General features: G+C 61.7%; 5 protein-coding genes across 6 annotated transcripts; 3 read left to right on the top strand and 2 right to left on the bottom strand.

Annotated features, from left to right (window-relative positions):
- Window positions 1-3,337: 3,337 nt before the first annotated feature.
- On the bottom strand, window positions 3,338-6,839 carry CHLRE_12g543500v5 (uncharacterized protein). Its single transcript, XM_001694030.2, has 10 exons — window positions 6,620-6,839; window positions 6,237-6,323; window positions 5,904-6,009; window positions 5,677-5,714; window positions 5,450-5,533; window positions 5,263-5,310; window positions 5,022-5,096; window positions 4,843-4,882; window positions 4,537-4,644; window positions 3,338-4,343 (listed from the first exon to the last, which is right to left on the bottom strand). The coding sequence occupies exons 1-10, from the start codon at window positions 6,695-6,697 to the stop codon at window positions 4,213-4,215; spliced, it is 795 nt and encodes a 264-aa protein (XP_001694082.1). The 5' UTR covers window positions 6,698-6,839; the 3' UTR covers window positions 3,338-4,212.
- Window positions 6,840-6,969: 130 nt separating this feature from the next.
- Window positions 6,970-9,385, top strand: CHLRE_12g543550v5 (uncharacterized protein). The gene is made up of 5 exons (XM_001693883.2): window positions 6,970-7,318; window positions 7,427-7,661; window positions 7,799-8,044; window positions 8,233-8,370; window positions 8,554-9,385. The coding sequence occupies exons 1-5, from the start codon at window positions 7,296-7,298 to the stop codon at window positions 8,902-8,904; spliced, it is 993 nt and encodes a 330-aa protein (XP_001693935.1). The 5' UTR covers window positions 6,970-7,295; the 3' UTR covers window positions 8,905-9,385.
- A 2,434-nt stretch (window positions 9,386-11,819) lies between these two features.
- Window positions 11,820-13,743, bottom strand: CHLRE_12g543650v5 (uncharacterized protein). The gene is made up of 3 exons (XM_001694031.2): window positions 13,511-13,743; window positions 13,149-13,274; window positions 11,820-13,016 (listed from the first exon to the last, which is right to left on the bottom strand). Exons 2-3 carry the CDS (start codon window positions 13,230-13,232, stop codon window positions 12,285-12,287), a joined length of 816 nt encoding a protein of 271 aa, XP_001694083.1. The 5' UTR covers window positions 13,233-13,274; window positions 13,511-13,743; the 3' UTR covers window positions 11,820-12,284.
- A 39-nt stretch (window positions 13,744-13,782) lies between these two features.
- Window positions 13,783-19,225, top strand: CHLRE_12g543700v5 (uncharacterized protein). Its single transcript, XM_043068813.1, has 6 exons — window positions 13,783-14,031; window positions 14,115-14,812; window positions 14,949-15,793; window positions 15,856-17,641; window positions 17,714-17,815; window positions 17,952-19,225. The coding sequence occupies exons 2-6, from the start codon at window positions 14,507-14,509 to the stop codon at window positions 18,057-18,059; spliced, it is 3,147 nt and encodes a 1,048-aa protein (XP_042919154.1). The 5' UTR covers window positions 13,783-14,031; window positions 14,115-14,506; the 3' UTR covers window positions 18,060-19,225.
- A 4,437-nt stretch (window positions 19,226-23,662) lies between these two features.
- On the top strand, window positions 23,663-25,758 carry CHLRE_12g543800v5 (uncharacterized protein). 2 transcript variants are annotated; one of them, XM_043068814.1, is made up of 6 exons: window positions 23,663-23,831; window positions 23,926-24,170; window positions 24,424-24,480; window positions 24,761-24,905; window positions 25,096-25,253; window positions 25,470-25,758. In XM_043068814.1, the coding sequence occupies exons 1-6, from the start codon at window positions 23,735-23,737 to the stop codon at window positions 25,614-25,616; spliced, it is 849 nt and encodes a 282-aa protein (XP_042919152.1). In that variant the 5' UTR covers window positions 23,663-23,734; the 3' UTR covers window positions 25,617-25,758. The 2 variants fall into 2 exon arrangements, with proteins under 2 accessions (XP_042919152.1, XP_042919153.1); XM_043068815.1 differs by lacking the exons at window positions 24,761-24,905; window positions 25,096-25,253; window positions 25,470-25,758 and having other exon boundaries at window positions 24,362-24,638.
- The last annotated feature ends 11 nt before the right edge of the window (window positions 25,759-25,769 follow it).

Raw genomic sequence — 25,769 nt, 5'->3', positions numbered from 1 at the left:
GCCGCGTGTTACCGCTTACAAGGGGCGGCAGCGTCCCGCACAAACCCCACAGCGTGACGGGTGCTAGGCTTGTACGTGTTGCATTTTTTCAAGCACGTTAGTCTAGGCAGAGAAATGTGAATGCAGATGCAAGACGCCGTCGAGTGCTCCAGGCTAGCAAGCAGCAAGACAAGTGTTCCCCCGCCGTCGCCACTGCCGCCTGAAACGCAGCAAGACAAAAATTAGAGTTAGCTGCAATTGCGGTTACTTGTTATTTTCCGAGACGAGAACACCCGCGCGCGCCCCACGCGGCTCCGCAGCAGGCGCACCAAATGGTTACACTGGCGTGGAGCTGACTTGTAGCAGCTCGCGCGCGACTAGGCTGCCATTCGCGACAACGCGAAACCCACAACATAAACTCACCTGGAACGCAGCCCGGTGGCGGGGTAATGCGAATCGTTCAGGTAGCAGGAGCGGCAGGAGGCGCCCTTCAGGTACGGGCGCCTCCAGTCGCCATTGCCTGGGGTCGGAGGTGTTCCAAGTAATCTAGCGTGCTTTGATGCAAGTATGTCCTCACCATTGGCGCAGCGCCCCTCTGCCTGCACGTCCGTGCCCAGCTGCAGGGCTGCGCTGAAGCGCTCCTTGGCCGCCTTGACTCAGTTGGGAGCGACATTGCCGCCAGACCAGGACAAATGGCAGGGCGTGGCTGGCACTGCGGAGTGAGAGGGTTGGCGGAGAGTGCGCACGACCAGGAATGATTTGCGGAAGTTGACCATTCTTCGTGTGCAGTGCCGAGGCGGTTGCCAAGAACCGACTGTATGGGATGGCGATCAGCCACGCGGCTCGGTGCCGGTAAAGGAGCAGCCTGCCGTGTGTGACAGTGTGCGTACCAGGGGAGGTGTACACACCTCCCCTTGTGTGTAACATGATCGTATGCCCGGAAGTACGGCTTCACCATCACGATTCCTCATCAGGATGGCGGCGGTAGGGCGGCGATAAGCCCTGCAGCCCTCAGCATAGCCGTCACCACCGTTCGCCAGTTTTCACACAGCCAGCTCCGGGCCGCAGAGTGACAAGGTGTCACGCCAGGGCGTGGGACCGGACATGGCGTGGGACCGTGCCGGGAAAGCTGTGAAACCCGGGGTCAGAATCAGTGCGGCTGTCGAATTATGGGGCAGCACGTGACTAAGCAGGCATAACTCCCGTGTGCCGACTACCATAGCAATGCTCTGTTTGGCCATAACTGTCCGTAAGATCTTGTGCGTTTGAGTGAGCTGGGTTTGTGCCGTTAGGTTATGCGGTGTGAGGAAGTTGCGTTATCCGCCAGTCTGACGCGCGGAGGCGGGCGGAATGAGGCGGAGACAGGTTTATCCGCCCCGGTAGCTCAAGACAAGCCGTCTTGTCTTGAACTATCCGGTACTACTTGCTGGTTAGTGATTACAGAGACAACGACCATTTACAATACTCGTGAATAGCACGAAGTGCACAGACAGAGCCGCCTCTGTAACTTTGAGGAGACAAGAACCGAGCACCCTTGATACGCACAGTCGTCTACGCGCTTAAGAGAGCAGTAAGCCACGTAGCACTCAGTTCAAGACAAGACGCCATCAGGGCACGTTCTGTTAGCATCAGCACGCATCGGCGTGACAAAGGCCCGTGCCTGTTGTGTTGTTGTTGTGTGTGGTTACAAGGTGGTGAGCACGACGTGCATTCCTGTCCTTGTAGAAACCGAGGCCCGGGCCGGGGGGCCCTTATAACGCCTGCAACACTTATATATGCAGCTAGTTTGGTCTCCGAATGGGGGTGCTTCTGCTCCTGTGCTCCTGTGCTCCTGTGCTCCCAAATGGGATCTCGCTACCCAAACGCAACTGGTCGTAGGCCGTACACCGCATGAGCACATGATTCTCATCTTCGACTTCATTTGCAACACATAGCGGGCAAATCCTCTCCTCCCTAGGTCGTCCATAGGCGCGGTTGGCAGTAAGCGGCCAGCAGCATAGGCGGAACCTCATCAAGGCCTTGTGGTGCGCAACTGGTATAAATGCTCTACTGTGCCCTTGCATGGTCAGTGGTGCCGCTCCTTCCGCACACAGCCCCATCCAATGCTTGTACTTGCTCATCTGCACGGTTGCTTGTTGTCTGATGCCTGGCTTCCGGGGCCAGCGTTACACCTGGGGTGGACTGGTCGTGCAGATGCGCTGGGCAGCTTGGCCCGCAAAGTTTCTTGCCGGTGCCAGGGCCAAGCGTTAGCGAGGGGTATTGCCACAGGCCATAGTTTCGGTTGGTGAGGTAGCTTGGCTGCTTGGGCCGTTGGGCGGTCCCGTCGCAGCCAAAAATGGTGCACAGTCCTGTGTTGATACCGTATCATATTGAAGTGCTGGAAATTCTTGATTGAGGAAGCGCGCCCAACACGAAGGCACAGATCCCAATCCTAAGGCCGTTGTGGGCATCAGTACCGAGCTGTGCTATGCCGTTTGCTTGGTGATGGGCACGCTCAGCGCTCGTATCTTCCTTCGTTCAGAACGAAATTTGCCCAAAAAGGCCTCTGGCGGACGAAATGTTTTTGATCTTGACTTGGAATTTCGGCCAAAACGCACGGGATCTTGGGGGGTCTTTCGGCAAACAGACGAAGACATTTTTGGGATTTCGGCCACTTTTGGCCAAGGACAGGGGGTTCCAGCGGCTACTCCACGACCGAAACCTGCGTGGCATATGGTAAAAAGGCTCAAAGGGCTGTATCTATGGGTGTTGACGGCGGGAGACAGGGGTTCCCCTGGCGGGAGAGTGAGGTTGGGTCGGTGGGAAGCAGGGGAGGAGTGGGGGTGTCGTGTCGGTGTCGACATCGTGCGGGTCGGGGGCGGAGCCCCCGGAAAATTTTTGGGGGTGAACGAAGCGGCGGCAGCCTGTTTCGTCAACTGAACGAAGCCATTTTAAGGAATTCGGCCACTGACGCCGCCCCTGCCTTTGTAAGATACGAGCGCTGGGCACGCTGCTTGGGGCGGTCGGTGGGGAGCGCCGAGTCGGAAATTGGAAGGCGGGACGCCGTTTCACGCGCAGTCCCAGCTCAGAAGCCGTTATCGTGTGACTCTGCGTATGCGTCTCGCCGCCTACTCATACCCCTTGGGGAGTTGGGGTCAGGCCTGCTGTGTTATCGATGATGCTTTAAGAATGCGAAACAGAGAAAGCAAGCGAGCACAACGTCGTATGTGTGCTGAGGTGCGGAGTTGACGGTAAGCTGATGTGATGTGTACTGGCAGTACTGGTTAGTGTCGTAGTGTGTCGTGTGCTCTCTGTACCGGCATTGGCTGTACACGCCGAGGCCGCGTGACTAGGGAGACTAGCAACCCTGGCAGGCCCTGGCTCGCTTGTTGAATTGCCAGCATCAAGCTAACAGCGTGAGCTAACAGACTGACCATCAGGGGTGCTGACCTGTGCTGACCATCAATTTGTGACAACTTCAACTCAGTGCCCACGAGCGTGATGCCTGTGCCCACTTTCCACAGAAAGCACTAGCCCGGCATTAGCCAAGCACCAGCATAGCTGTCATAAGCCCGTTCTTGGCCAAGCAGCAACCCCACCACGTTGTTGGCACCTTGGCAGGCGGGCGATCTCACATGCCGGATAGCATCCTCAACCCCACCCAACATCGGCGCGCCGCGACACCGGTCAGTCCTGTTCACAGGGCCGGCTCACCCGCGGAAGCAAGCTTAGCTGGCGGGCCACCTGAGACGCCCCGGCAGAAACGCCCCCAGCCAGACCAATCACCCACAGTTACACCAGAACGCTGACTTGCAACTAAATACACACACAGACACGCTCCTGCCCCACGCACTGCCCCCGTAAGAAGTCTAATCACCTGCGATCTCCAGTAATCGAAGCCAGATAGTGTACGAGTCATGAACGGATGAAGCAAGAAATAAAGCATGCATTGCTCAAAGTACCATATCGAACATGAGCAGGCGCCTGCAAACCCGTCACGGTGGTGCCGTGGTGGCGTGCATGAACATACACACGGTTTAGACAGTGCTAGAATGTCAGTGGATGCCAGTGCACCAGTAGTTTCATGCATCATATGCGTGCACATGTTCCATGTCTTATGCACCATGCACACCAACTCGCCATGCTCTGCCGCCAGTGACGGCCCGACAACCGGATTCCAAGCCTACACAAATCCCATTCCTTTAATCATACCCCGGCGCCTACAGCGGCTTGGGGCTACGCGCCGTATTTCCACTATGAGTTCTTAAACGTTTCCTCCGCCGCCTTGGCGCGCTTCTGCCGCTCCTCCACCAGCCGCTCCACCACGCGCCGCTCAATGGCCAGCGGGGAGTCGTAGCGTGCCCACATCCGGAAACGGTTGTGGCCTACAAGAGGGCAGGCAAGGGCAAGCCGGAGTGCTGGTCATGATGCCATTGCGTGCAGGGTCCGGTCCATGCTCATTGCGGCGACGGCCGTGACAAAAGGCCATGAGTCGCCACCCCCAGAATGCCGGGCAGGAGCATAGCGCCCGCTGATGTGGTAACTGCGGTAATGTAGGTAGCCCTGCGTTCGGCATACCTGCAAGGACGGCCGCGAAGACGGCGGTGACTACGGCGAAGAATCCCGTGAAGCCGATAGTGATCCAGAACTCAGTGGGATTGAAGGTCACGTACATGGTTGCCAACGCTGCGCAATTGTGTGAAAAGCCGGCATGCGTTGTCGTACAGTTGGAAGCCATTAAGCCTGACAGACATCCTGTTTGCCATGTGCAACACGCAATGCAAACCGTAGTAGACTGGCAATACAGCAGTACAGTAGCTGTACATATGGGGAACGCCTGAGAACTATAGGCTTGCACTGATAACTTAGTTGACTAGCGCTCACCTTGTGCCATCAAGAGGCCAACGCTTGCGCTGAAGAATCCCTGTAGTGGCGAGGGGGCGCGCATATACACGACCGTTTATGTTCCCTGCGTCAGGCACTGCAAACGGGAATGCATCTGCTCACGCTCAAACCCGCATTCACCGGCATCCGCACTCTCTGCTGTTGCAGCTTGTCCTCACCGTCAGGATGTCGAACAGGCTCCCATTGCTGCGAATAAAGTCTTCGAGGTCACGGTTGGTTGTGCAGTTGTCGATCTGCAGTATGCGGGGGCACCCAAGGTTGGCGCATTCTGATGCTATGCGTAATATAAACCCTAAAATGCAATGTTGCCTGGCTTGCCCCGCTGATCCGCATTCCAGTATGCATGCCGTGTGGCCTGAGGTGCTGATGCCAAGCTCTGGGCACCACTGCACCACCCACCTCAATCAGGTAAATAACCGTGGTCACGATGATAACGAGCGAGAGCACCTGCGCGAATGGGGTTGAATACACGACCAGATTGTAAACTTGCCTGGGTGCTTCTGCGACCTGTTTGGACTAGGTCCTCCTGCCAGCTCCGCAAGGAACTAAGCGCGCTTCAGCCCCGCCCACGCCGCTTCTCACGCACCAGACTGATGCCCCCCACGGCCCGCACGAAGGTGACCGCCGATGATTTGCTGGGATCGTCACTTGCGAGCGGCGATGTTACCGTCTGCAGCACAGAGCACAACAGACACCAAATTAGTAGGTAGCAGGCAGCAGCTGGGTCACAGGGTCATGTCCCCACATCGGTGTTTTTGTCACCACATGTGGCGCCTGGGCAGCCACGCTACACCCTATGTTGCACCGCCTTACCGAGTAGGTGACTGAAAGTAGCAGGGCTGAAACCACACCTACAGTTGGATCAAGCATTCCCAGTTACTACATTGATTAGTCATACACTGGCATACTTGGCTATCAACGGCTCAAAAGGGGGCTTGTGGCAAGGCTTTCGCCCATGAGGGCGCCTCGAGCAAACTGTGATTGCCCGTCTGTCGACCCCATGCCGGTGCAAAACCCAGGGCCGCTACGACCGCCCGCACCTAGCGTGGTCCAGAAGTTCTTCAGCGACTCCTTGGTGTGCTCCACGCCGCGCACAATCACCAGCCGCTTCCACACCGACTTGATGGCCTGCTGGGTGCTCAGCGTCTGCGGTATGCATGCACAAGCCCATGGACCTTCATTCGTGTACGGCCTTTCATACATGCACTCAGACGAACAGCAATACTCCTCACCGTACACCATGTACGTGGCGTCTGGCCCTGGTCCGGACCACACCATGGCCACGCCCCAACCCCAACGCTGTGATAGTGATCGACCCTCGCAAAGCCTAAGCCCCCGGCAGGATCCTTGCACACCCTACAGCTGCCACCCACCGTTTGTTTGGTCCACGGGACGGTGCGCATGTAGATATCCACCAGGTCCTCCTCCTCCCCGTTGGGGCTGCTTGCGTTCACCACCACCTGCGGCCCCGCAAAAGAGACCAGGCACACGAGCAGCCGCGCGGTACCGTTCAGGGTTGTGCCCTCTTGTTCGGTCAGGGGGTCTGCTGCATCTGACGCTAGAAGGAAGCCAAGGCGATCTTCTCGTCACGATTGATACAGCTGTGCTGGGGGAAGCAAGGGGGCCCTGCGCGCGCGGGGCGCGAGCGATGCCGCGGGATGTAGGGAGTGCGAAATGCACAAGACCGCGGTCGCGAGTGAAAGTCAAAACACTGCATTGCCTTGAGCACTTATTATTGCGGCAGACGGGGAGTCACCTGCATATCGCCACCTGTCTTCGAGGCCCCGGTCTCAGGCGCCACTCGCCCCTGACCCGGCTTGAGCAAGGTCGTCATTGTCGCGTAGGGCTTGGTATTTACCGAATGCCACCAACGTCTTTGGACAGCGTGAAGGTGTTCGTTGCTGCTCGAAGGACAGCAGAGGAAACAGCGAAGGAAAGTTGTGCAGACAGCCGAGCGAGGTCCCGTTGCCCACTTCAAACAACTTCTTCACAGCGGCTATATGTGAACGCAAAAATATAAGGCCATTCAACATTGGGCATAAGCCTCATCGAGGCACGAACCCTGGCACAATACCATCGTTTCCCCGCGCTCCCCAATGCCTTTCACGGGTGCCAAAGCTTACGTGTGCCCTAATCATTTGAGTAATGCAGTGCCCCACTGCGATGCTCGCAGCAGCGTCAGACAAACCAAGGGCAGTTCCATCGCCGGCTCGAGCTGACAACGTGTGCGCGATCACAGAAAGGTTTCCAGATACATCATAAATACACATGCAGCGAAACTGACAGTGTTTTCCACCTACAGAGCGAGTTGCGTGATTTTGCACTGCTTCACCAACGTCTCATCACCACACTAATTTCTCTGAAGGCTGCAGAGCTCGGTTTGAAGAGGCCAGCATTAGTATTATGCAGCGCATACATCGGCAATATCCCAAATGATGCACTGCCTGCGTGGCCTGTAAGTCGCCCTGATTCGCGAGTGCTTTCGGCTAGAGAGCAAAGCAGCATGACGCAGTACGCATGCGTAACGATAAGTTATGATATCGGCTTGCTTGGCACCCTGCAGGCGCGGGCTTACGGAGGGCCTTCCGTCCACGGTTGCAGCCCCGCTGCAGCACCTGGCGCCGGGCTTCTTTCGGTCACTGGTGGCGGATTCACCAGAGGCGGAGGCATGGGAGCAACATACAGCGAACAGCTGGCCTTTGTCGCCTCAGGACATGCATGTGAAGGAGCGGGGGCGGGGTGAGGAGGCCTCCACTTCACCACGTTGCAGGGGCGCGGCGTCGGCAGTGCGCGTACAGGTACGAGTTTGCTCACACAGCTTGAGCAGCCTCCTGTTGTCATCGACACAGTAGCACTTGCTATGGTTGAGACGTAAAGCTTGGGCTGAGTGCAGGTCCCGTAACCCTGGTCCTTGTCTAATGAACGTGGGTTGCAGGGTGCCGCTCTGGGACGGCGAAGGGTGTTGCGGCTGGCTGGCTCTGACACCTTCGTTTCCAACGTGGCGACGCTGCTTTTAACACTTCAGCAGCAGCACGCGCCAGGGGATTCGCAGGCTGGGAGGGCCACAGTAGCTCGTGGATGCAGCCTGGCGTGGCGTGAAGCGGTGGGGGACCCACGCTTCCTGCAGCTCTTCCCGCGCCGAATCTCACCGGACACGAAGGACATCCTGCAGCGGCTGCAGGTAAGGCCTGTGATTGGTGGGCGGTGGTGCTACCTGCAAAGATGTTTACGATAGCTGTCGGGCCATAAGAATGTATTGGTTTCGGTGTAAAGGTGCCTGAAGACCTGTAGTGCACGTCTGCAAGGGGGGGGGGGGTCATGTGCTGTAAGGATTCACTGCATGCATGCGGGGCATGCTGTGTGGCACAGGGCGGTGCGCGGAGCAGTGAACCAGGTGGTGCAGGCGGCAAGGCACGGGACATCGCTTGGACGCGGGAGGACGCGGCCCGGCACTCAGCGATGCTGCGGCTCATAGACCAGCTGCAGGAGGTCCAGCGCCAACTGCAGGTGGGTGCGAGGGACGGCGGTAATCGCAAGCCACATGTGAGATACTTGCCGTGGGCAGCACCAGGTGGCTGCAAGCGGTCTGCTTATGCCTAGTAGGGCGCGGCAACTCCTGCGGCGTGTTGGATTAAACGGCAATCAGATGGAGCGCGCCCTCAGTAACATGCTTCTTGCGTGTGCGTGCAGGAGGCTATGCCTCAGGACGAGGACTCGGACAGCGACGAGGACGGCACCGACAGCAGCTATGTAACGGTGGCTGCCTTCACGGTTGAAGACGGTTCCTTCATGTCGCAGCCCCGGGACCGTACGCGGTCAGCAAGCGGCAGCGCACGTGGCATGGACGGCGACATGGACGCAGCAGACGGCGGGCTCGGGGAGCAGGCGCCCAGCTCGTGGCCCTGTCCGCTGGGCCGGCGCCGGAGAGCGCCAGGCGGCCGGCTGCTGCGGGCCCCGGTGCCGCCTTGGGACGACACGCAGCCATTCCAGACGCACGTGGGCACAGTGTATCATTTTTGGCGGCTGGCTCCGTATGGCTGAGGCCGTGGTGGCTGTAGGCTAAGGGGCCACGCCATGGATTTTGGGGTTAGCTTGCGGTATGCCTAGGCTATCCGCAGGGGCAAGTACTGGTCAAGTGGTCGCAGCAAGCTGGCGCGGTGCGGATGCTGGCAGTGCATGTGTGCGTGCAACCTCGCAGCATGGTTGAGTCTAGCCGTCAAGAGCTGCCTAGGCGATGGTTCAGCTGCTTAACATACAGAGGACAAAACAGTATAATGCAGTCCGCGGTGGGGCTGGCAGGGCATGCGTAGCGGCATGACAAGTACGGTAGTGCGGCTGTTGACAACTGTGCTGCGTCTGGCTGCGGTTGGCTCTGCTATGGCATCGCGATTGCTATTTGGCTATGTGCCTGTAGAAACCGACCCCAGTTATGTCCGGGCGATGAGGTTGTTCGGCCTCGGGATGTGGAGGGGCTCAGCCCCTTTTCCCGTGGCCGGGGATCACTTGTCATAAGTTGCCACGGTTTCACATGGTTGACAGTTGAGCCCTAGCGCGAATGGGACTCGATGGAGTGCACGATGGGCGCTGGGGGCACGCGCGGGCGGGGCGCAGAAACTCAGCGAGAAACTGGTGGGGATTTCACACCAAACTTGGGCAAGATTGTCACGGAGTCACACCCAGCTGCGACAGCACAACAATGCGCAGTCACTGCACGGTTTGGTGAAGGTCGGCAGCCAGCTGCGGGGAGGGCGGTTTCCCTTCGAGCCGCAGATGGTTCCCTCCTGAGTCCTGACCTGGGTGCGGGGCACCCTTGCTTGGGCAGACTGTCCCTTCTAATAATGTCGCATTCAGAGAGACATCCCAGAGGCCGAGCGTCAGCAATTGGCGCAAGGCCCTACCCGGCCTCTGCGAGAGCGGCGCAGGGAGCGGGCAAAGCGCCGGCGGCGGCAGCGGCGGCTTCGTGGGGTCGGGCGCGCTAATGTGTGGCGGAAGCGCCAGCGGGGGCAGCCGAGGGGGCGCGGGAGGCGAGGGTGTGCCCGTGGGTGGTGGCGATGAAAGCCGCGCGGTTGGCGCGGCCGCCGTTCGCGGAAGCAGAGGCATGCAGCGACCAAGCGGCGCAGGGAGCAGCGCAAGTGCTATGCGCGTGTGTCTGGTGCTGGTTACCGCAAGCGCACTGGCCAATCAGAGCGCTTGCGTTGGCAGGAGGCGCGTCTGCAGGAGCAGCCAGCGCTCCAGCGGTGGCAGGCCGGGATCCCCAGTGCGCGGGTGGCGTATGCAGCTGACCACACACGCCGCATTCAGTACCTAAACAGCGGCAGCGGTGAGATAGGGCTGTGGCAGCTCCTGCGCCACCACCGGCAGTGGGGCCAGAGGCGGTGGCGCTTGACTGTTTACATTCGCAGCCAGAAGGTACGCGTTGGTTGCTAGCTCCGTCTGTCCCAGGTGGCATGCGTGCCGTGTACAGCTCATGCAAACAACTCACCGCACAACGTCATGCCCGTCCAGGTCCTCGAGCAAACGGCGCAGCAGCTGGCTGGGGGAAGGCCCAAGGAGGAGGTCATCGTCGGCTGGGGCAACGCCAACACTGGCCACGGCGGCTGCGTCAGCAGGTCAGGCAGGGGCTCTGGTCCTTGGCTCACTCAGCCACTCACTCACCCGGCCACTCGCTCAGCAACGCACTCACTTACCCACCTTCACTCACCCACTCACCTTCACCCACTCACTTACTTCGCATTTCAGGTCAGGCAGGGGCCCAAACCGGGCGCTGCTGCGTCTGCTGGTGGACAAGTACGCCCACCTGGTGGTCTACCTGGACGAATACTACACCAGCCAGGTACGCTGTGATCTTCACAAAGCAATGCGCACAACGCTCAATGCACACGTACCTTACCTGGCCCAAACCTATCTCTGTGTCTGAGCAGGTGTGTGCAAAGTGCGGACGGCGCCTGCTTGGTAACGGGCACAGCTGCCTGGAAGTTGTGAATTTGTGATTCCGTTTGGTGGCTCGCGTGCCCGCGACGTCCAAGTGTGCCAACACTGCGGGACTGTGTGGGTAAGTGGGATGGCAGGTGTGGGGCGGCAGGTCGGTTTGGAGATGATGACACGGGCGGGATGACACGGGATGACACAGGGCGGTTTGGAGATGACACGGGGTGACACACGGGATGACACACGCCCTGTTTTGCATGTTGAACTGCAGAGCCGTGACGCCAACTCGGCTACAAACATGCGGCACGCGCTGACGTAGATGCTGCTTGGCAAACCGCGGCCTGCAGCCCTGCGACCTGCTGGCGGCGGTGGCGGTGCAGGGCCTGGCGGCGGTGGTGGCAGCGGTGCAGGGCCTGGAGACGGCGGTGGCGGCGGCGGTGGCACCGCGCCTACCGGCGGCAACAGCAGCGGCCACGGCGTTGGGCCCGGTGGTGGCGGCGGCACGGGCGGCCCTGGGCCCAGCGGCAGTGGCGGCGCGCAAGTTTGGAGCAGAGGGGGCGGGCAAGGCCACGTGGAGGAGGACAGCGCGGCGCCGCCTTCAAAGCGGCGCCGGCGCGCAGGTTGAGACCTGCCGTTGTTGTCTGGTTAGCGACCTGTGCTGACGAGCATGGCGTAACGGGCAATCGGCTGCAGCGGCAAGGGTGTTGAGAGGTTTTCCTTGCTGTCTGGTGGGCCTGCTGCGTGCTGCACTAGTGCTCGATAGCTGGGCGCGACTGGGCACAAATGGCGGGCGGTGCCTGCACAAACCGACCCCGGCTATGTCCGGGAGATGAGGTTGTTCGGCCTCAGACTGTGGAGGGGCTCAGCCCCTTTTCCCGTGACCGGGGAACACTTGTCTTGTCCACGCAATTCACGTCCGTACCAGGGGAGGGGGGGTAAGCAACTCGGAGGGGGGGGTATGCAACTCGGAGGGGGGGGGTATGCAACTCGGAGGGGGCCATGCGTGGAAAATCCGTGGACATGCACGTGCCATGCAGTCGTTACAGTGGCTTCACACACGAAGCGTTGCAGCAAGCTCTCAACGTTGACAGTCGTACCTATTACTTGGGAATGCATTAGTGCATCACCGCCTCAGATGGACGGGACGTGCACATCAGAACAGTAGATTTGTCGTCATCAACATCCAAACGTCATGTATGCTCAGGTCGCATCCGGACCCCCATACCGAAGAACTACAAAGCCGTATGCGGTGTGCATCGTGCCTATGCAAATCCAACCCCTGATCCTCCACCGTACAGAATACGAAATCAGGAGCGCGCCACGTGTCACTGCTGTCAGCACCTCAACAGAACCCAGGTGTTGACCTTTTACAACCCAACAACTCATGCAGCGTATTTTGTCCCCAATGCTTAGTTCATGCCTCATGCCTTTTCATGCTTACATGGATCAATGCTGTATGCTGCTGTCTGCAATGCGCACAAGACATGCTTTCGCTACCCTCGCCATTCGCTCAGCGGCGAGCTAGGACTCAGGGGCTGCCCCTTGGCGTCCAGCACCACGCCGCCAAACGACGTCGTCCCCGAGGACACCGACCCCCCGCCGGAAGACCCCCCGCCTGCCTGCAGGCCTACCTCTGCCGCTGTCCCCTGTTGAAGCTGCTGCGGCTGCTGGTGCAGGCTGGTCTCCTTCTGGCCTGATAACGAGACCGAGCGCACCGCGTCCGCCCATATGAGCAGAACCTCCTGCCGCGGTCGCCGTGACCGCAACGTCCGCGGTCTCCGCGGGCACTGCGCTAGAAGCACGTCGTAGTCGTCAACCTCCGGGGACGAGGCAGGCGGTGCAGCAGCGTACGGTTCTGTGTACCAGCCGGCAGAAGTGGAGGCTGTCGCGGCGCCGGCTCCCCGACCCCCTGTCGTGGGTTTACTGCGGGGTTGTTTCCCTGCGCCCGGTAGCGCCTGCACTGGTGGCGGCGCTGTTGCTGTGGCGCGAGACGTTCGCCGCGAGAGTTGCAACCCGCCCTGCCCGCCCTGCTGGTACGTGGGTAACGTGTCGATGGGCCCGTTGTAGAAACGCTGCGCCGAGGGCGGCAGCTGGGGCACGCGGAAGAGAAACTGGTCTGAATGTTGCCCTGAAGTTGACGTAGACGGCTCGCAATCCGCCTCCGAGGAGAACACATGACGCGGGCAATGCAACGCTTTGGGGGCGAGGCCAGTAGCCCGCCAGAGCTGCGAGGGAGGGTGCGCCCGGCAACAAACATAAGTACACAGACAGCTTGCGGCGGGCGCGGCGACCCCAGCTTCAAAACTAAAGAACCAAGGCCGCCTCGAGCGTGAAGCATCATGGCGAGACAAACAAACCTGCAGGCTCAGCGCCGAGCTGTCCGACGGAGCGGGCGCCATCCGCTGCTCTTTTAAGTTGGTAGCAGCGGCAGCCTGCCGCATGACGGCGGCCTCCCAGGCGCTGTGGCCTTCAAGTCGGGGCGCCTGCAAGGACAAGGCACCTGCGTGAGGCTCGGAACGCACCGCGGCCCCAAAAAGCCAGCAACCGGGCCCGCTGAATAGAGATTCACTTAAACCGAATCCCAGAGCTGGAGCGCGAGCCTCTTGGAGCCCGCGAAGCGAAGCCTGCCCTGTCGATCGCCAGGGAGTCCAAGCGGCCCTCGGCACCCCCTTTCTCAAAGCCCAGCGCATATACGACTGAAGGTACGCTAGGCTCCCACCTCGGTTCAAGACGCGCCGCGTGTCAACAATGCGTATCCGCGTCGGAAAAAGGAACTCCCCGCCAGCTTCTCGCCCCAGCTATGGCTTATTGCTTATCCGCTGTGACCGGCACCAACGAGGCGGGACAAACCGGTCCCCAAGCCGAGCCGCTAGTTCGCGGGCACACAGTGAGTCGCCAAAAGCGCAGAGAAATTAATGTGGTGATGCAGTATATGTATGGTTAGACCAAAGGTCAATATCGGCGCTTACAATTGGGAGCTCATGCCAGAATAAAAACGCCATCGTGGCCCGATGCAAGCGCAAATGCTTCAGAGTCCACAGATGTTTACCAAAACCTAAGCTAGAAGCTCTCAAAGTACGTCAAGCGTTGGGTGATACCATCCAGTGGTACTCATGGCCAGCCATTTTGAGCAGGCGCGCGCAGCGCAGGAGCGCTTCGACTGCGGCGGCCCACGTCTGCGGCCCCGTCGTGTACTTGAGGCTGGTGGAGAGGCGCCGCTCAGCAGGGACTGCTCGCAAGGTTAGCATCTACCCCGGCCATCCTCCGGCCCTTGGGCACTTCCTCGCTCTTCCTCAGCTCCTGTTCAACTCGCACGCGCACAGGCACCATCAAAACAACGTTTAAGAGCATCGCGGACCCGCCAGGCCTGGAGCAGCTGCTGCACGCGCAGCATCCGACAGCAGCAGCCGGCAAGGTCCAGCGCCTCGCCGCGGCAACGCGGTGCTGCTGCAAAAGGCGCTGCAGGTGCTGGTGTGGGTGATGACTGCGGTGCGGCAAGAGGCGTTTGACCTTCTGCTGCTGGTGGTGCCGAGGACACGCGGCGCAGGCCGCCGGTCAGGCCCCCAACCCAGAGCGTTTCCGCGGTCAGTCCTCCATCGCGGAGGGCTTCCGCCGGCAGCGGCAGCACGCGTGCGGCAGCGACCACCCCCACCATGTGACCAACGACGCCGCCCAGCGGGCCCTGCGCGGCTTCCCAGACCTGGACCAGCACGTGATGGAGGACTGCATGACAGCCGTGACGACGTCGGAACACCATCAAGAGGTCCAGCACCGCGACCAGCGCGCCAGCCGTGACCCTCCCTCCCACAAGCTGGCGCAGTATGTGTACGGCCACGTGTTCCAAGTGCACCGCAGTGAAGACCGGGTGGGCCCTCCACGCAGTGTGACTGGGCTGTCCAACGTCGTTCACCAGCTGGCGCGTCAGATGGAGACCAACGTGGGGGTTCACCTCGCCACCAACTTCTTCAGGTGGCTGAAAACCCGGTGCCGCGTGCAGCTGCACCGAACTCTGCATCCAGAGGTGAGTGCTGTTGCGTGCCGGCGACCTGGCCGCCCATGTCAATCCCTACCCCCCTGCCCCCTGCCCCCCCCTCAGTACGGAACGCCCGCACTAACCCCTGTCCTGCTCCCGTTGGTCGCGCCCTCCTCCTCCATAGGCGGCGGCCGCTGCGCCTGACGCCGGCGCTGGCGGCGGCGCTGGCGTGGAACTACCGCGTCAGCAGCAGACCATCGTATTCGCACTCGCCACAGCTATCGCACCAGACGAGCCGCTGTGCGCCTACACCGACGCAGTAGCAGCCCTGCAGTCGCAGCCGGATGTCCTGCAGGAGCTGGAGCTCTGGGTGCAGCGGGAGCAGGACCGCTGGCGGCCCCGGGGGCTGCTGGTGCCGGGGTGCAGCTTCGAGCGCCTTAAGAACCACTCGCTGCCGCACGGCGAAAGCTACCTGGCATGGGCTGCGGAGGTGCTGCACGAGATCGAGCAGCACCGGAGCCAACTGCGCGCGCGCGGGGTGCCCAAGGCCAAACTCGCCAGGCACTTCCCGGTGTTTGGGCTGCTGCCGGAGCCCAGCTACCAGCAGGTGCACATCGGGCTCGGCCAAGAGGCCGTGAAGGAGCTGCTGGTCCACCGCGACCATTTTGCCAGCGAGCACCACCTCATCCCACCGGCTGCCGTGCCCACTGGGTCGCGGCGGGCAGCGAGCAGCGGCGGCCAGCGGCGGCGCCGCGGCAGGGGCGGCAGCGGCGGTAGCGGCGGCGGCAGCGCCACGGCGGGCAGCGGTGACGGCAGCGGCGGCTCCGCGGCGGGCAGCGGTGGTAGCGGCGGCGGCAGCGCCGCGGCGGGCAGCGGTGGCGGCAGCGGCGGCTCCGCGGCGGGCAGCGGCGGCAGCGGCGGAGGCGCGGCGGGCAGCGGTGGCGGCAGCGGCGGTGGCGGCGCAGATCAACCGCTCCGCTGGGGCCCCAAGGGCGGCAAGTGCCGCAACATCCCTGCCTGCTTCAAGGAGTGGGTGGCAGACCACGGGTTGGACCCGGGTGACGTGTGGGCATTAGCCAGCACGAGCATAGGGGCTCCAAGTTCGACGGCTTCGTCACCACGGATGCCTTCGACATGTGCCTCACCATGCGCCGCCGCCACCACAGCTCGTGGGAAGAGGACAAGGAGGCAGGCAAGCAGGCGCGGGTGTCCGAGGAGGAGCTGCTGCGGCTGTCCCTGCGCGGCGTCGACCCCGGCTGCAGCCCCACCTACTGGACGTGCGCGATGCGGTGGCCGTGGCTGCCCGCGTGGGTGGTGGCGCTGCTGGGCGTGGACCTGGTGCTGCGGCTGCCGGAGGTGCGCAACGGCAGCTGCCCCGTGCGATGGCCCGACGACCTTACCAAGGACCAGCAGGCCGCAGCCGAGGCGCAGCTGGCAGCGCACCTGACAGCCAGCAAGGCGGCAGCCGCACGGGACACGCTCATGACACGCACGCAGGCAGCAGACCGCGCAACAGCAGCAGCAAGCACCGCAGCTGCACGATGGGCCAAGGAGGTGCAGGCAGCGGCGCAGCAAGGGCGGGCGGAGCTAGTGCCGCCGCGCCCGCTGGCGCTAGTGGTGGCGCAGTCGGCGGAGCACCGCAAAGCCGCAGCAGTGGCAGCTGCCGATGCGGCGGCGCGTGAAGCAGCCGACACTGCCAACGACGTGGCAAGGGAGGCAACCATGTCGGCGTTGGTGCAGGGTCTCCGTCGACACGTGGAGGTGTTGGCCGCCGCACACTGCGCCATGCTGCAGCTACACCGGTGCCTGCAGCAGCAGCAACAGCAGCAGCAGCTCGCTGCGCGGGTGTGGGATATTGCGGATGCGCAGAGGATTAGCCTGTTGACAGAACGCTGCCTGTATGCCACCTACAGCCTTATGCTGGAGGCGCGTCGCATCGACACACGCCGCGCGATCCAGCTCTCGGAGGCGGCGCATGGAGGCTGCAGTACAGCTGTCGCTGCCGCTGGGGCAGCAGCAGCGGGCAGGGCTGGCGGCGGCGGCGGCGGCGGCGGCGGGGGGAACATTGGTGTGGCTGCTGCGGCTGCTGCGGCGGCTGTGGCTGCTGCGGCTGGTCCAGCCGCCGCCGGAGCCGCTGCCGGGGCAGCACCAGCGGGCGGGGCTGGCGGCGGCGGTGGTAATCATCGGGCTGGAACACTGCCCAGACGGCGGCGGCAGCGGAGGCGGAGGCGGCGGTGCGGGCGGCGGAAGCGCGGCAGGCAGAGGGTGGGCCAACGCAACCGCCATGGTGCACCGTCCCGACACCAGCAGGCGCGGGCTGCGACCGCCAAGCAGCGCCACAAGCGCCGCGCGTTTACGCACTGCTCGGGGGCGGAGCACCGCACGAACTGCGGCTACGCCCAGCACCAACGGTGGCAGCAGTGGCGTCTGAAGGCGGACACTGCGCTGTGCGCCTGGCAGTCCAGCCTGCCGACCGCCCGGACTGTGGATGTGGAGAACGTCCTCGGCCGCCTTGACTACAAGTATGGCGGCAGTACCGGGGCCGGCGGGCAGGGCGAGGCGGTGGTGCAGCCACCTGTGCGCGAGCTCGGCTTTGTGGACCTGCTGGCGCTGTACGCCGCCCCCGCCTGGCGGCAGAAGCGCCTGCAGGTATACTGCCAGAAGCAGCGGGTGCTGTGCCGCGAGGCCGTGCGCCTGATGGGCGGAGAGCCGGAGGTGACGCAGCAGAAAGGCGTGGTGGGCTGGGGTGGCGGCAGCGCGGGCTACCACGGCACAGTCAGCCGGGCGGGTCAGCCGCCGCGCAAGGAATTCGTGCGGCTACTGCGTGAGCGGTTCGCGCGCCACGTCATCGTGATCAACGAGTACCGCACCAGCATGGTGAGGGCACAGTACACACCGACAGTACACGCCGACGCCGTCCCTGACCTCGCCCATGACCTGCCCTTCCAGGTGTGTGCGAACTGCGGGCGCCTCAGCCTGCGCCGCAAGGAGCTGCCGCAGGGTGGCGCGGACTTCCACGTCCTGGTCTGCAACGACTGTCACACGACGTGGGTGAGTGGGAGTGACATGAGTGACGGTGGTTGACGGTTGGAATGTGGGCAGGGGCAGAACGTTTCGTGGGCAGGGTCGGAAAGTTTCGTGGGCGACTCGCGACACACTGGCCCGCCCCCGCCCCCCCACCATGCAGGACCGTGACGAGAACGCGGCCCTCAACATGCGGCTGCTGTTGGTCCTGCAGCTCCTGGGCCGCGACCGGCCAGCGGTCTTCTGCCGGCAGGAGGGCGGTGTTGACTAGTTGAAGTTGACTGGTTGATGGAGTTCCCCTGACCCGCTGCCGCCTCCCGACCCCCGGTGTGGGGTCGCGTGCGGTGTCTGAGCGAGGCGCTCTTTAGTTGCAACCAGCCTGTCTAGCCAGGTGTGTTTGAGGTGACGCCTTGAGGCGACGCCTTGCAGTAAATGGCTGTGCGGGAGCGCTGAGGCAGACATCGTTGCGATTAGGAGGTTGGTTTGTGTGGTCAGGGGTCAGGAGGTTAGTGTGGAGAGAGCGGCCGAAACAAGGAGTGCCGTGCCGTGAAACACGGCTCACCACCCATTGAAGACACCCTTAAGTGGGGACAAGTGGTGGTGGAAGAGTTTCAAGGAGTTTCAAGGCTAAGGCTAGGATCGGCGCTGTGGTAAACTTACTGGGGAGGCTCATGCCAGAATAATGCGCCATCGTTGGCGCGAATGCAAGCGCAAATGCTGCAGAGTCTTTAAACACCAATCTAGAAGCTCTCAAAGTACCTCAAGCGTCGGGGACGCCTGCCGCGTTTGTGGGGGAGAGGGAGGGAGAGGGAGACCAGGCCGCGGGCTATCTATTGGCTCTAGATGGACTCAAATAGGTTTAATAGGAGTCTCCTAGGACACGGAGGCCCGGCCGGAACGGCTTGAGGCGACGCCTTGCAGTAAATGGTTGTGCGGGAGCGCTGAGACGGACATGCGTTGCGATTGGGAGGTTGCTGTGTGTGGTCAGGGGTCTGTGGAGAGGAGAGCGGCCGAAACCAGGAGACAGGAGTGCCGTGCCGTGGAACTCGACCCACCACCTGACCCGCCACTAGAAGACACCCTGAAGTGGGGACGCGTTGATTCGACAGTCCGCTGGCTGCAGCACCGAGGCTGGCTCAGCAGTGGCGACTTCGTGTAGCTAAAAAGAGAAGATCGTGGCCCACAGCGTGTGGTGCCTGGTGCACGGAGCTGGACCGGGATGGGTACATCTAGGGTCGTCATCCGATATGGCGGTTTGTGACTTGCTCAAGTTGGCATTCCCTAGCATAGCGCGCCTTGGTCGGCGTGCATCGCCCGGCGCTAGGTACCTCGGGCAGGACGAATGGGGAGGCGGCATGGCAACCAGTGCGGAAGTACCTGGGTGGGGTCGGCACAACGCTGCTTGGTAGAAGGCCAGCTGTATGCCACTGCTGGGCCATAATGAAGCAGGCCATGCGTGGGCAAGCGTGCTGGGCCAGAGGCAAGCCGCAAGGCCCCGCCCGCCAGCTGCGCCGCCGCACTCGCATTGCTGACCGCCAGATCGGGGTTGGCTGGACGCCAACACCGCGGGGGATGAGGTCTCTGACCCCCATGCGCTTGGCACCCCGCCAAGCCAACCTTACGGTGCAGAGTAGATGGGGTTTGCTTTCGCCATCGTCTACCAACCGGGCGCAAAGCTTGCTCAGACGGTGGTGACGGCGGCGGGCAGCTGCTGGGCTGTCGGACGTGCAGTACCTGGGCGTTGCTGTGTGGGAGTCGCGGTGGGATTTGGCACAACCAAGTTCACGACTACAATAATTAAGGTTCACCAGTTGTCATGCCGAGGTCCCTAACCACAGGATTCAGCAGCAGGCAGGTGTACAACCGTCAGTAGTTACAACCCTCCCCAAACCTCGGGGAGGGATGCTCATCTTCTTCAATGTACACGCGGACAATGGGTCATGGCTTGCTCTAGAGGGGCGGGTATCATAACTTGCAGGTCTTGCGCCCTGAAGCCCCGGTGCCCTGCACCAGCAACCGGCACGAATAGAAGCTTGACGCATGGTGAGGGACGGGACACGACATGCTGGAGGCTGCAAAAGGTTGTGCTGGACTTCTCGGGCCTCTGCAGCCATGACCCAGGGAGCGAGGCGGCCCGTGTACACATTTGTACATGTCGGCCCCTTGCATCGTGCAGCAGGATCCGGCAATCCACCCGCGCCAGGGGTGCGGGGTGGCCAACTCGGCCCATGTGATCGGCAACGGCCGGCAACCGCCCCCAATTCCCAGTTGCGACCAGGCCCCGGCCCGATTTCTTTGCATAGACCAATAAGGCGCACCTCATAGAAGACCCCTGGCGCGCCGGGCGACTATTTGACGGTGGTCGAAAACATGCTTGCCGACGCAAATTGGAACCTCGACTTTGAGGCAGGGAGAGCTGCGCGATAGCAGCCTATGGACCTGTTATGTACTGGAGGTCTGAAGCAGCTTTGTTACAGGACTCCGGGGGCCTATTCCAAGCAGGGAGGGGCTTCCATGCGACCGGCGAGGTGCAATTTCAAGCCGGAGTTCAAAAACAAGACTGCGCAATAGCAGCCGCCGACGCCGCTTTGATATTTGGCATGTAACAATCAATTTGGGCGCATAAAACAAGTGGGGCCGGTTCAGGACGGCCTTGCCGGACGTCGCCAACTTCGCGCCCCCCTGTGCCGGCAGTGTGTAGCCGCTGGGCACTGCACCCCTCTCATTCCCCGCAACCGGCACGAAGCCATCCCCGCGCACCCGGCTGATGCGTCTGGAGCTTGTTGGTTACATAATGGATTCACAGTGCTGGCTTGCTAAGTTGAGCGCCCAAACACATGTGCCAAACCAGGTCCGTTGCTTGCGCGCCCTGCGCAGCTGTGCGCAGCAGGGGTGCCTGGGCGCCTTGCCCATGCTGCATTTTTCCATGCTCGTAGTACTTTTCACTCGTTGCAGGCGGCCAGGCGCCCTTTGCATGCATCCACACACATTGCCCTAACACACTCCCATACATCTGCATTGCTTGCCCTGTAACCTCTCCATTCCCTCCAGCGCCTCCCCATCTCGAACGTGGCACACCCTTACGCCTCACTCACTCCTCAGACCACATCGTGCGTCATTTGCACTAGGTTACTACTGCAATGAAAAAGCATGCATGGCACTTTAATTAGAATCCGGGGCACAATCAGCGCATACATGTACATACATGGTCAGGCTACGGCGGACACAGCCCACATCACCAGTTCACGGTTGCATTCCAGATGTACAGAGGGGCCACTAGTACGCCGCGTGCAAATGGCAGCAGACATGTACAGCTGCGTAAAAGAAACCACGTCAAAATCACGTGCGCGCCCCCGCCATAAAGACGTGCGCCACCCCTGCTTGTCATGCACTCACTGCAGCGGTTGATTCATGCCAGACCCGACCAAGTACTAGTCGACATCATATCGCGTACAGTGCACCACTATGTGACTTATTCGTGATGTATGTGCGCATACCACATTGCGTCACATCCCGCGTCACACAATTGCTTAGGTTGCGTGCGCAGCTGCTCGGGCTCCGGCTCCGGCGTTGCCGCCATGAGCGCGTCGCCAGGTCCGTCAACATCCATGGGCTGGGTTTGCGTGTCCTGTTGGCCCGTTCCATCCCGGCCCCCGCCCCGTCCACGGCCCCGCCCTCGGCCCACGCTGGCCGCTGGTGCCGGTGCCGCCGCGTCCTTGTTGGCAGCGGGCTGTCCCCGGCCCCTGCCCCTGCCCCTGCCGCGGCCGGTGCTTCTTGCCACCATGCTTCGACATACTGCACACCAGGACCTGTAGAGGGGGGGCAGGAGGCCAAACAAATGTTGAAGGAACACCGGAAACCAGGCGCGAACGAGCACCCCGCACCTACGCCACAGTCTTTCATAGCACTCGCCCGCGCTCCAGACAGGACAATTCAACTTAACACTTGCTACAATATGGTAGATGCCTATTTGGACAGTGTAACGGAAAAAGGGCTTCCCCTGCACGCAAATGCACACATGCATCGTGCATGTCTCCCAATATCCTAGTATCAAAGACCCTGACCCCTGAGACCTCTCATTCTTAGCCTTGTCAGCAGATATGGCGCACCTGGCAGCCGCGGGCTGCAGCCCCAGCTGATCCCGAGCATTGAAATTCTACGCCACAGAGTTGTATACGCGTTGGCGCCGCTGCATGTTGCGTGCCTGGCTCATACGCTACCATACGTATCTGAGATGCCTATTCGGGGGTTGTGCAAGCTTCCGTGTGTGTCCTGACCCGAATGCGCATTTGATTTGTCGCGTTGACACCACATATTGTTATGAGACGCAGCCCATCCTACTTATGCAGGCCTTAGTAGGACATTTCCGTTATCCCGGCAACTTAGCACGAGGCCGGCGTCTCACCGGCAGCAGTAGCGTCAAGCAGAGTGTTAGGCCCCGCCCGCGACCAGGTAATGGCTCCATCTAGTCTACATGATTACATGGAGGGCTCCTGGCGCGCCGGGCGCTCCAAAAAGGGAAAGGCTGCAGAATTGCTTGGTGAATTTCAAACGTCGGTCAAAGGCCAGTAAACTAGTCGCCCGGCGCGCCAGGGGTCTTCTATGAGGTGCGCCTTATTGGTCTATGCAAAGAAATCGGGCCGCGGCCTGGTCGCAACTGGGAATTGGGGGCGGTTGCCGGCCGTTGCCGATCACATGGGCCGAGTTGGCCACCCCGCACCCCTGACCCGCGCCATCAGCGGGTGATGCGTACAGGCGTCAACAGCGCCTGGAGCTTGCAGATGCCTTGAGGCCCGCGGCCTCTGGGGTGCCTTGACGGGCCGCACCCTCGCTTCTTACTCTTTATCACCAGCGCGCAGGCGAAAGCGATCCAGCGAGTAGCGGAGGGAGCGGTAAGGCCACGTGGAGGAGGAGAGCGCAGCGCCCCCCAAGAAGCGGCGCAAGCGCGCAGGCTGAGGAGCCGGCTGGCGGTGTCTAGGTAGCGGTCCGCGGTGGGGCTGGCAGGGCATGCGTAGCGGCATGACAAGTAGTGCGGCTGTTGACAACTGTGCTGTGTCTGGCTGCGGTTGGCTCTGCTGTGGCATCGCGACTGCTAGATAGGCACCTGGTTTGGCTGTGTGCCTGTGGAAACCGACCCCGGCTATGTCCGGGCGATGAGGTTGTTCGGCCTCAGACTGTGGAGGGGCTCAGCCCCTTTTCCCGTGACTGGGGAACACTTGTTCACCAGTGCCTGCGCGCCATTCACAAGGTAGTAACGAGAAAGCAGGATGCGGGTTTCGTCTTTCTCACGCGAATGGCACAGGGCTGAAGGGGTGCACCCACCCTACTGCGCCTGTGCAAGCGCTCATCAGTCACTCCGTTGCACACACCAAGCCACGAACTAATGATGAATGACAGGTGACTGCACAGCCGGTGAAACCTCGGCACCCAACTCTGCATCATATCTATGGGGCGCAGCACGAGAGCCGTGTGCATATTTGGCCATCACCCCTGTTGGAAGATGCAAGGCCTGCGCTGAGCCCCCCTGGCTCTGAGACTGCTGCGCCCCAAAGGCCATTAGCGGGTAAGAGTAGTGGGGGATGACCCGTGGATGGCCCTCATGCGCCATGGGGGCATGTCTCACCCCTGGCACTGCAATCCTCTGCAATGGCCGTGCCGCTACACCCAGCTACGGGCCAGGCTGGCTGTGCACGTGGAGCCCAGGCCACGTGAGCACAGGGTTGAGCACGAGCGAGCTAGATGGGCGGGGGCAGGGGCGGGCGGGGGCAGGCTCGCGGGAGGCAGGCAGCCGCTGGCGGGTGCCGCAGGGATGGCGTATTGGACCCATGGGTCCCAAGTGACGGCACAGCAGTTTCGCTCCTTCTCATGAATCTAAATAACTAGTGCTCATATTCTCACGTTACCACTCGTTGAAAGTTGCAGCCTTACCAGCAGTTCGCCACCAAAATGCAACGGCTGGACAGCGTAGCCGGCGCCCTGCTGCGCGGTACCGGGCTTGCCCGCGGTGCAGTATGCGCTGCATTTACTGACTCGAGCACCAACGGTACGCAATGGTTGCGCGCAGTAACGTCTTGCGAAAGAATGCGTTGATTGCTTTGGCTGCCGTGAAGCGCTGCGCCCTCCTCTTTCGGCGCCAGGCGGCAGCAGTGTGGGCTTTCTGCTGCTTGGCGGTGTCAGGTCCTACCGGTCTTCGCCACCAGCAGCGAGTGAGGACTCGGACTCGGATGGCAGCAACACCCGCAGCAGCTCAGGGAACAGGAGCAGCCAGGAGCAGCCGACCCCGCCCGGCGCCTGGCCAGCCCAGCCCGCCTACTCTGGAGGCCTGCGGGATGACCCGGGGCATGAGCTGGCGACCGGGGGTCTCTACGAGTCGGCTCGGAAGGTGCGGGGCGGCTTGCGGGGCGGTAACAGTCAGCCATTGCTGAAGGGTAGTACAAGCGTGCCGATTGACGCAATTACAGGGCGGGGGACCGGGGGTGGGAGGCAGCAGGTGCGGGCCTGTTCTGCGCTGATGTGCTCTGACCCGGCCATGTACCTCCGTCCCCGCAAACGCATGGCTCTTCTCAAGCACAGGTTGCAGCTATGCGGTCGTTTCTGTGCGACCTGGCAACTGCCGCGTGCTGACCTGACCGCAGGACCGCGAGCCTGTGCCCAGCCCCTGGCCCGGTACCACCCAGGAGGAGGTCCGCGGGGTGCGTGTACGCGTGTGGTCAAGGAGCACCGTATGTGTTCAAGTTCAGACAGAGGTTCAGTAGAGCTGTGACGTGGGTTCCTGCAGCTTCTACGCTGTTGGGACTGTGCCGCATGTTTCTTGCCACCCGCATCTATGCAGCTATGCTCCTCAATGCTATCGGACTGCTCATCACACAAACCGTACATTCAACCACTATTCCCCTCTTAACGAAGACGAACCAAAACTGCGTATTGGAGAAGGCAAGAGCACTACCCCTTGTCTCCCATTCGCTACTGCAGGAGGGTGGTCGGTTCAGCGCGCAGCAGGTGACGCGGGACAGTGGCGGCGGCGCCGGGGACCTGCCCGCCAGCAGCTATCCCATCCACGACGACCCCTCAACCTCCATGCAGCACCCCAACGAGGCGTTCCGAGGCCCTGCCGAGGGTGCGTGTGTGCGTCCGCTTCATCACTCCCGGACGTGCATGTTAGGGGGTGCGGGCGTGGCACATTCATTGCGCCTATATAATGTAGCGCGCTCTGCTGTGCAACATGAGCGTTGGAAATCATGTAGGCAGGCAATGTGGACTCACGGGTGCGCCCTATATGCGCATTCGCCATGTGCTGTGCGTTACAGAGGCCTACGGTCGGCCGCAGCCACGCGACTCCCAGCCACCGCCCGCGGACCGGCCGAAGCAGGCGGCCGAGCCGTCGCCGCACGCGGACGTGGCCGCCAGCCCCGGACAGATGGGCGTGACGCGTGACGCCCCGCCGGAGGACGTACAGCCGGGTCAGGTCCGTACGGGCTCTTATTGATCTTAGTGGGATTGGGGTTTAAATTGTGTGCATCTGCCAGGCAGGGAGGCCGGTGACAACGAGGCACCCATGCCCAGCTTCGCCTTGCCTACACATCCATCATTTGCATGACCACCTTGCTGACAGTGCCCCCGCACTGCACTGCACAAAGCTTGTTTGCCTCCATGCCCCCACGCACTTGCTGTGCAACCGCAGGTTGGCGCCGTTCGGCCGCCCACCAAGGAGCAGCAGCGGTCTGAGGCGGAGGGCTTCGTGCGTGGCTCGGTGGGCGACAACCTGAAGGAGCCGGCACGGGGCAAGCTGGACGAGGGCGCGGACTGGGCGCAGAGCGACCGGCACTGAAGGATGAAGCGGGATGTCATGGTACACGGCGAGATACTAGTATATCGCTCGTGCACGCTGCTGTGTCCTTCTGTATGACCCGCCACATGAACTGGCGAGGCAGGGAAACAAGGGGGGCCAAGAGGCTGTACAGTAGATACAGAGAGGGTGCGG

Source organism: Chlamydomonas reinhardtii, chromosome 12, assembly GCF_000002595.2.
Source record: "Chlamydomonas reinhardtii strain CC-503 cw92 mt+ chromosome 12, whole genome shotgun sequence".
Taxonomy (NCBI): Eukaryota; Viridiplantae; Chlorophyta; class Chlorophyceae; order Chlamydomonadales; family Chlamydomonadaceae; genus Chlamydomonas; species Chlamydomonas reinhardtii.
The sequence above is the reverse complement of the archived record's forward strand: the minus strand, read 5'-3'. Positions and strand labels throughout refer to the sequence as shown.

What these genes read in the sequence shown, in the direction of transcription:
- CHLRE_12g543700v5 (XM_043068813.1), top strand. Translation starts at nt 14,507, where the DNA reads ATGGAGGACTGCATGACAGCCGTGACGACGTCGGAACACCATCAAGAG. An exon ending in ATCCCTGCCTGCTTCAAGGA is followed by an intron (nt 15,794 to 15,855) that starts GTGGGTGGCAGA and finishes GCACGAGCATAG; the next exon opens with GGGCTCCAAGTTCGACGGCT. An exon ending in ACGAGTACCGCACCAGCATG is followed by an intron (nt 17,642 to 17,713) that starts GTGAGGGCACAG and finishes CTGCCCTTCCAG; the next exon opens with GTGTGTGCGAACTGCGGGCG.
- CHLRE_12g543500v5 (XM_001694030.2), bottom strand. Translation starts at nt 6,697, where the DNA reads ATGACGACCTTGCTCAAGCCGGGTCAGGGGCGAGTGGCGCCTGAGACC. An exon ending in AGACAGGTGGCGATATGCAG is followed by an intron (nt 6,324 to 6,619) that starts GTGACTCCCCGT and finishes GCGGGGCCGCAG; the next exon opens with GTGGTGGTGAACGCAAGCAG. An exon ending in TGGCCTCTTGATGGCACAAG is followed by an intron (nt 4,645 to 4,842) that starts GTGAGCGCTAGT and finishes ACAATTGCGCAG; the next exon opens with CGTTGGCAACCATGTACGTG.
- CHLRE_12g543800v5 (XM_043068814.1), top strand. Translation starts at nt 23,735, where the DNA reads ATGCAACGGCTGGACAGCGTAGCCGGCGCCCTGCTGCGCGGTACCGGG. An exon ending in CCCAGGAGGAGGTCCGCGGG is followed by an intron (nt 24,481 to 24,760) that starts GTGCGTGTACGC and finishes TCGCTACTGCAG; the next exon opens with GAGGGTGGTCGGTTCAGCGC. An exon ending in AGGACGTACAGCCGGGTCAG is followed by an intron (nt 25,254 to 25,469) that starts GTCCGTACGGGC and finishes GTGCAACCGCAG; the next exon opens with GTTGGCGCCGTTCGGCCGCC.
- CHLRE_12g543650v5 (XM_001694031.2), bottom strand. Translation starts at nt 13,232, where the DNA reads ATGCGGCAGGCTGCCGCTGCTACCAACTTAAAAGAGCAGCGGATGGCG. An exon ending in GCTCGGCGCTGAGCCTGCAG is followed by an intron (nt 13,017 to 13,148) that starts GTTTGTTTGTCT and finishes CCTCCCTCGCAG; the next exon opens with CTCTGGCGGGCTACTGGCCT.
- CHLRE_12g543550v5 (XM_001693883.2), top strand. Translation starts at nt 7,296, where the DNA reads ATGATGCACTGCCTGCGTGGCCT. An exon ending in CGTCGGCAGTGCGCGTACAG is followed by an intron (nt 7,662 to 7,798) that starts GTACGAGTTTGC and finishes CGTGGGTTGCAG; the next exon opens with GGTGCCGCTCTGGGACGGCG. An exon ending in AGGTCCAGCGCCAACTGCAG is followed by an intron (nt 8,371 to 8,553) that starts GTGGGTGCGAGG and finishes GTGTGCGTGCAG; the next exon opens with GAGGCTATGCCTCAGGACGA.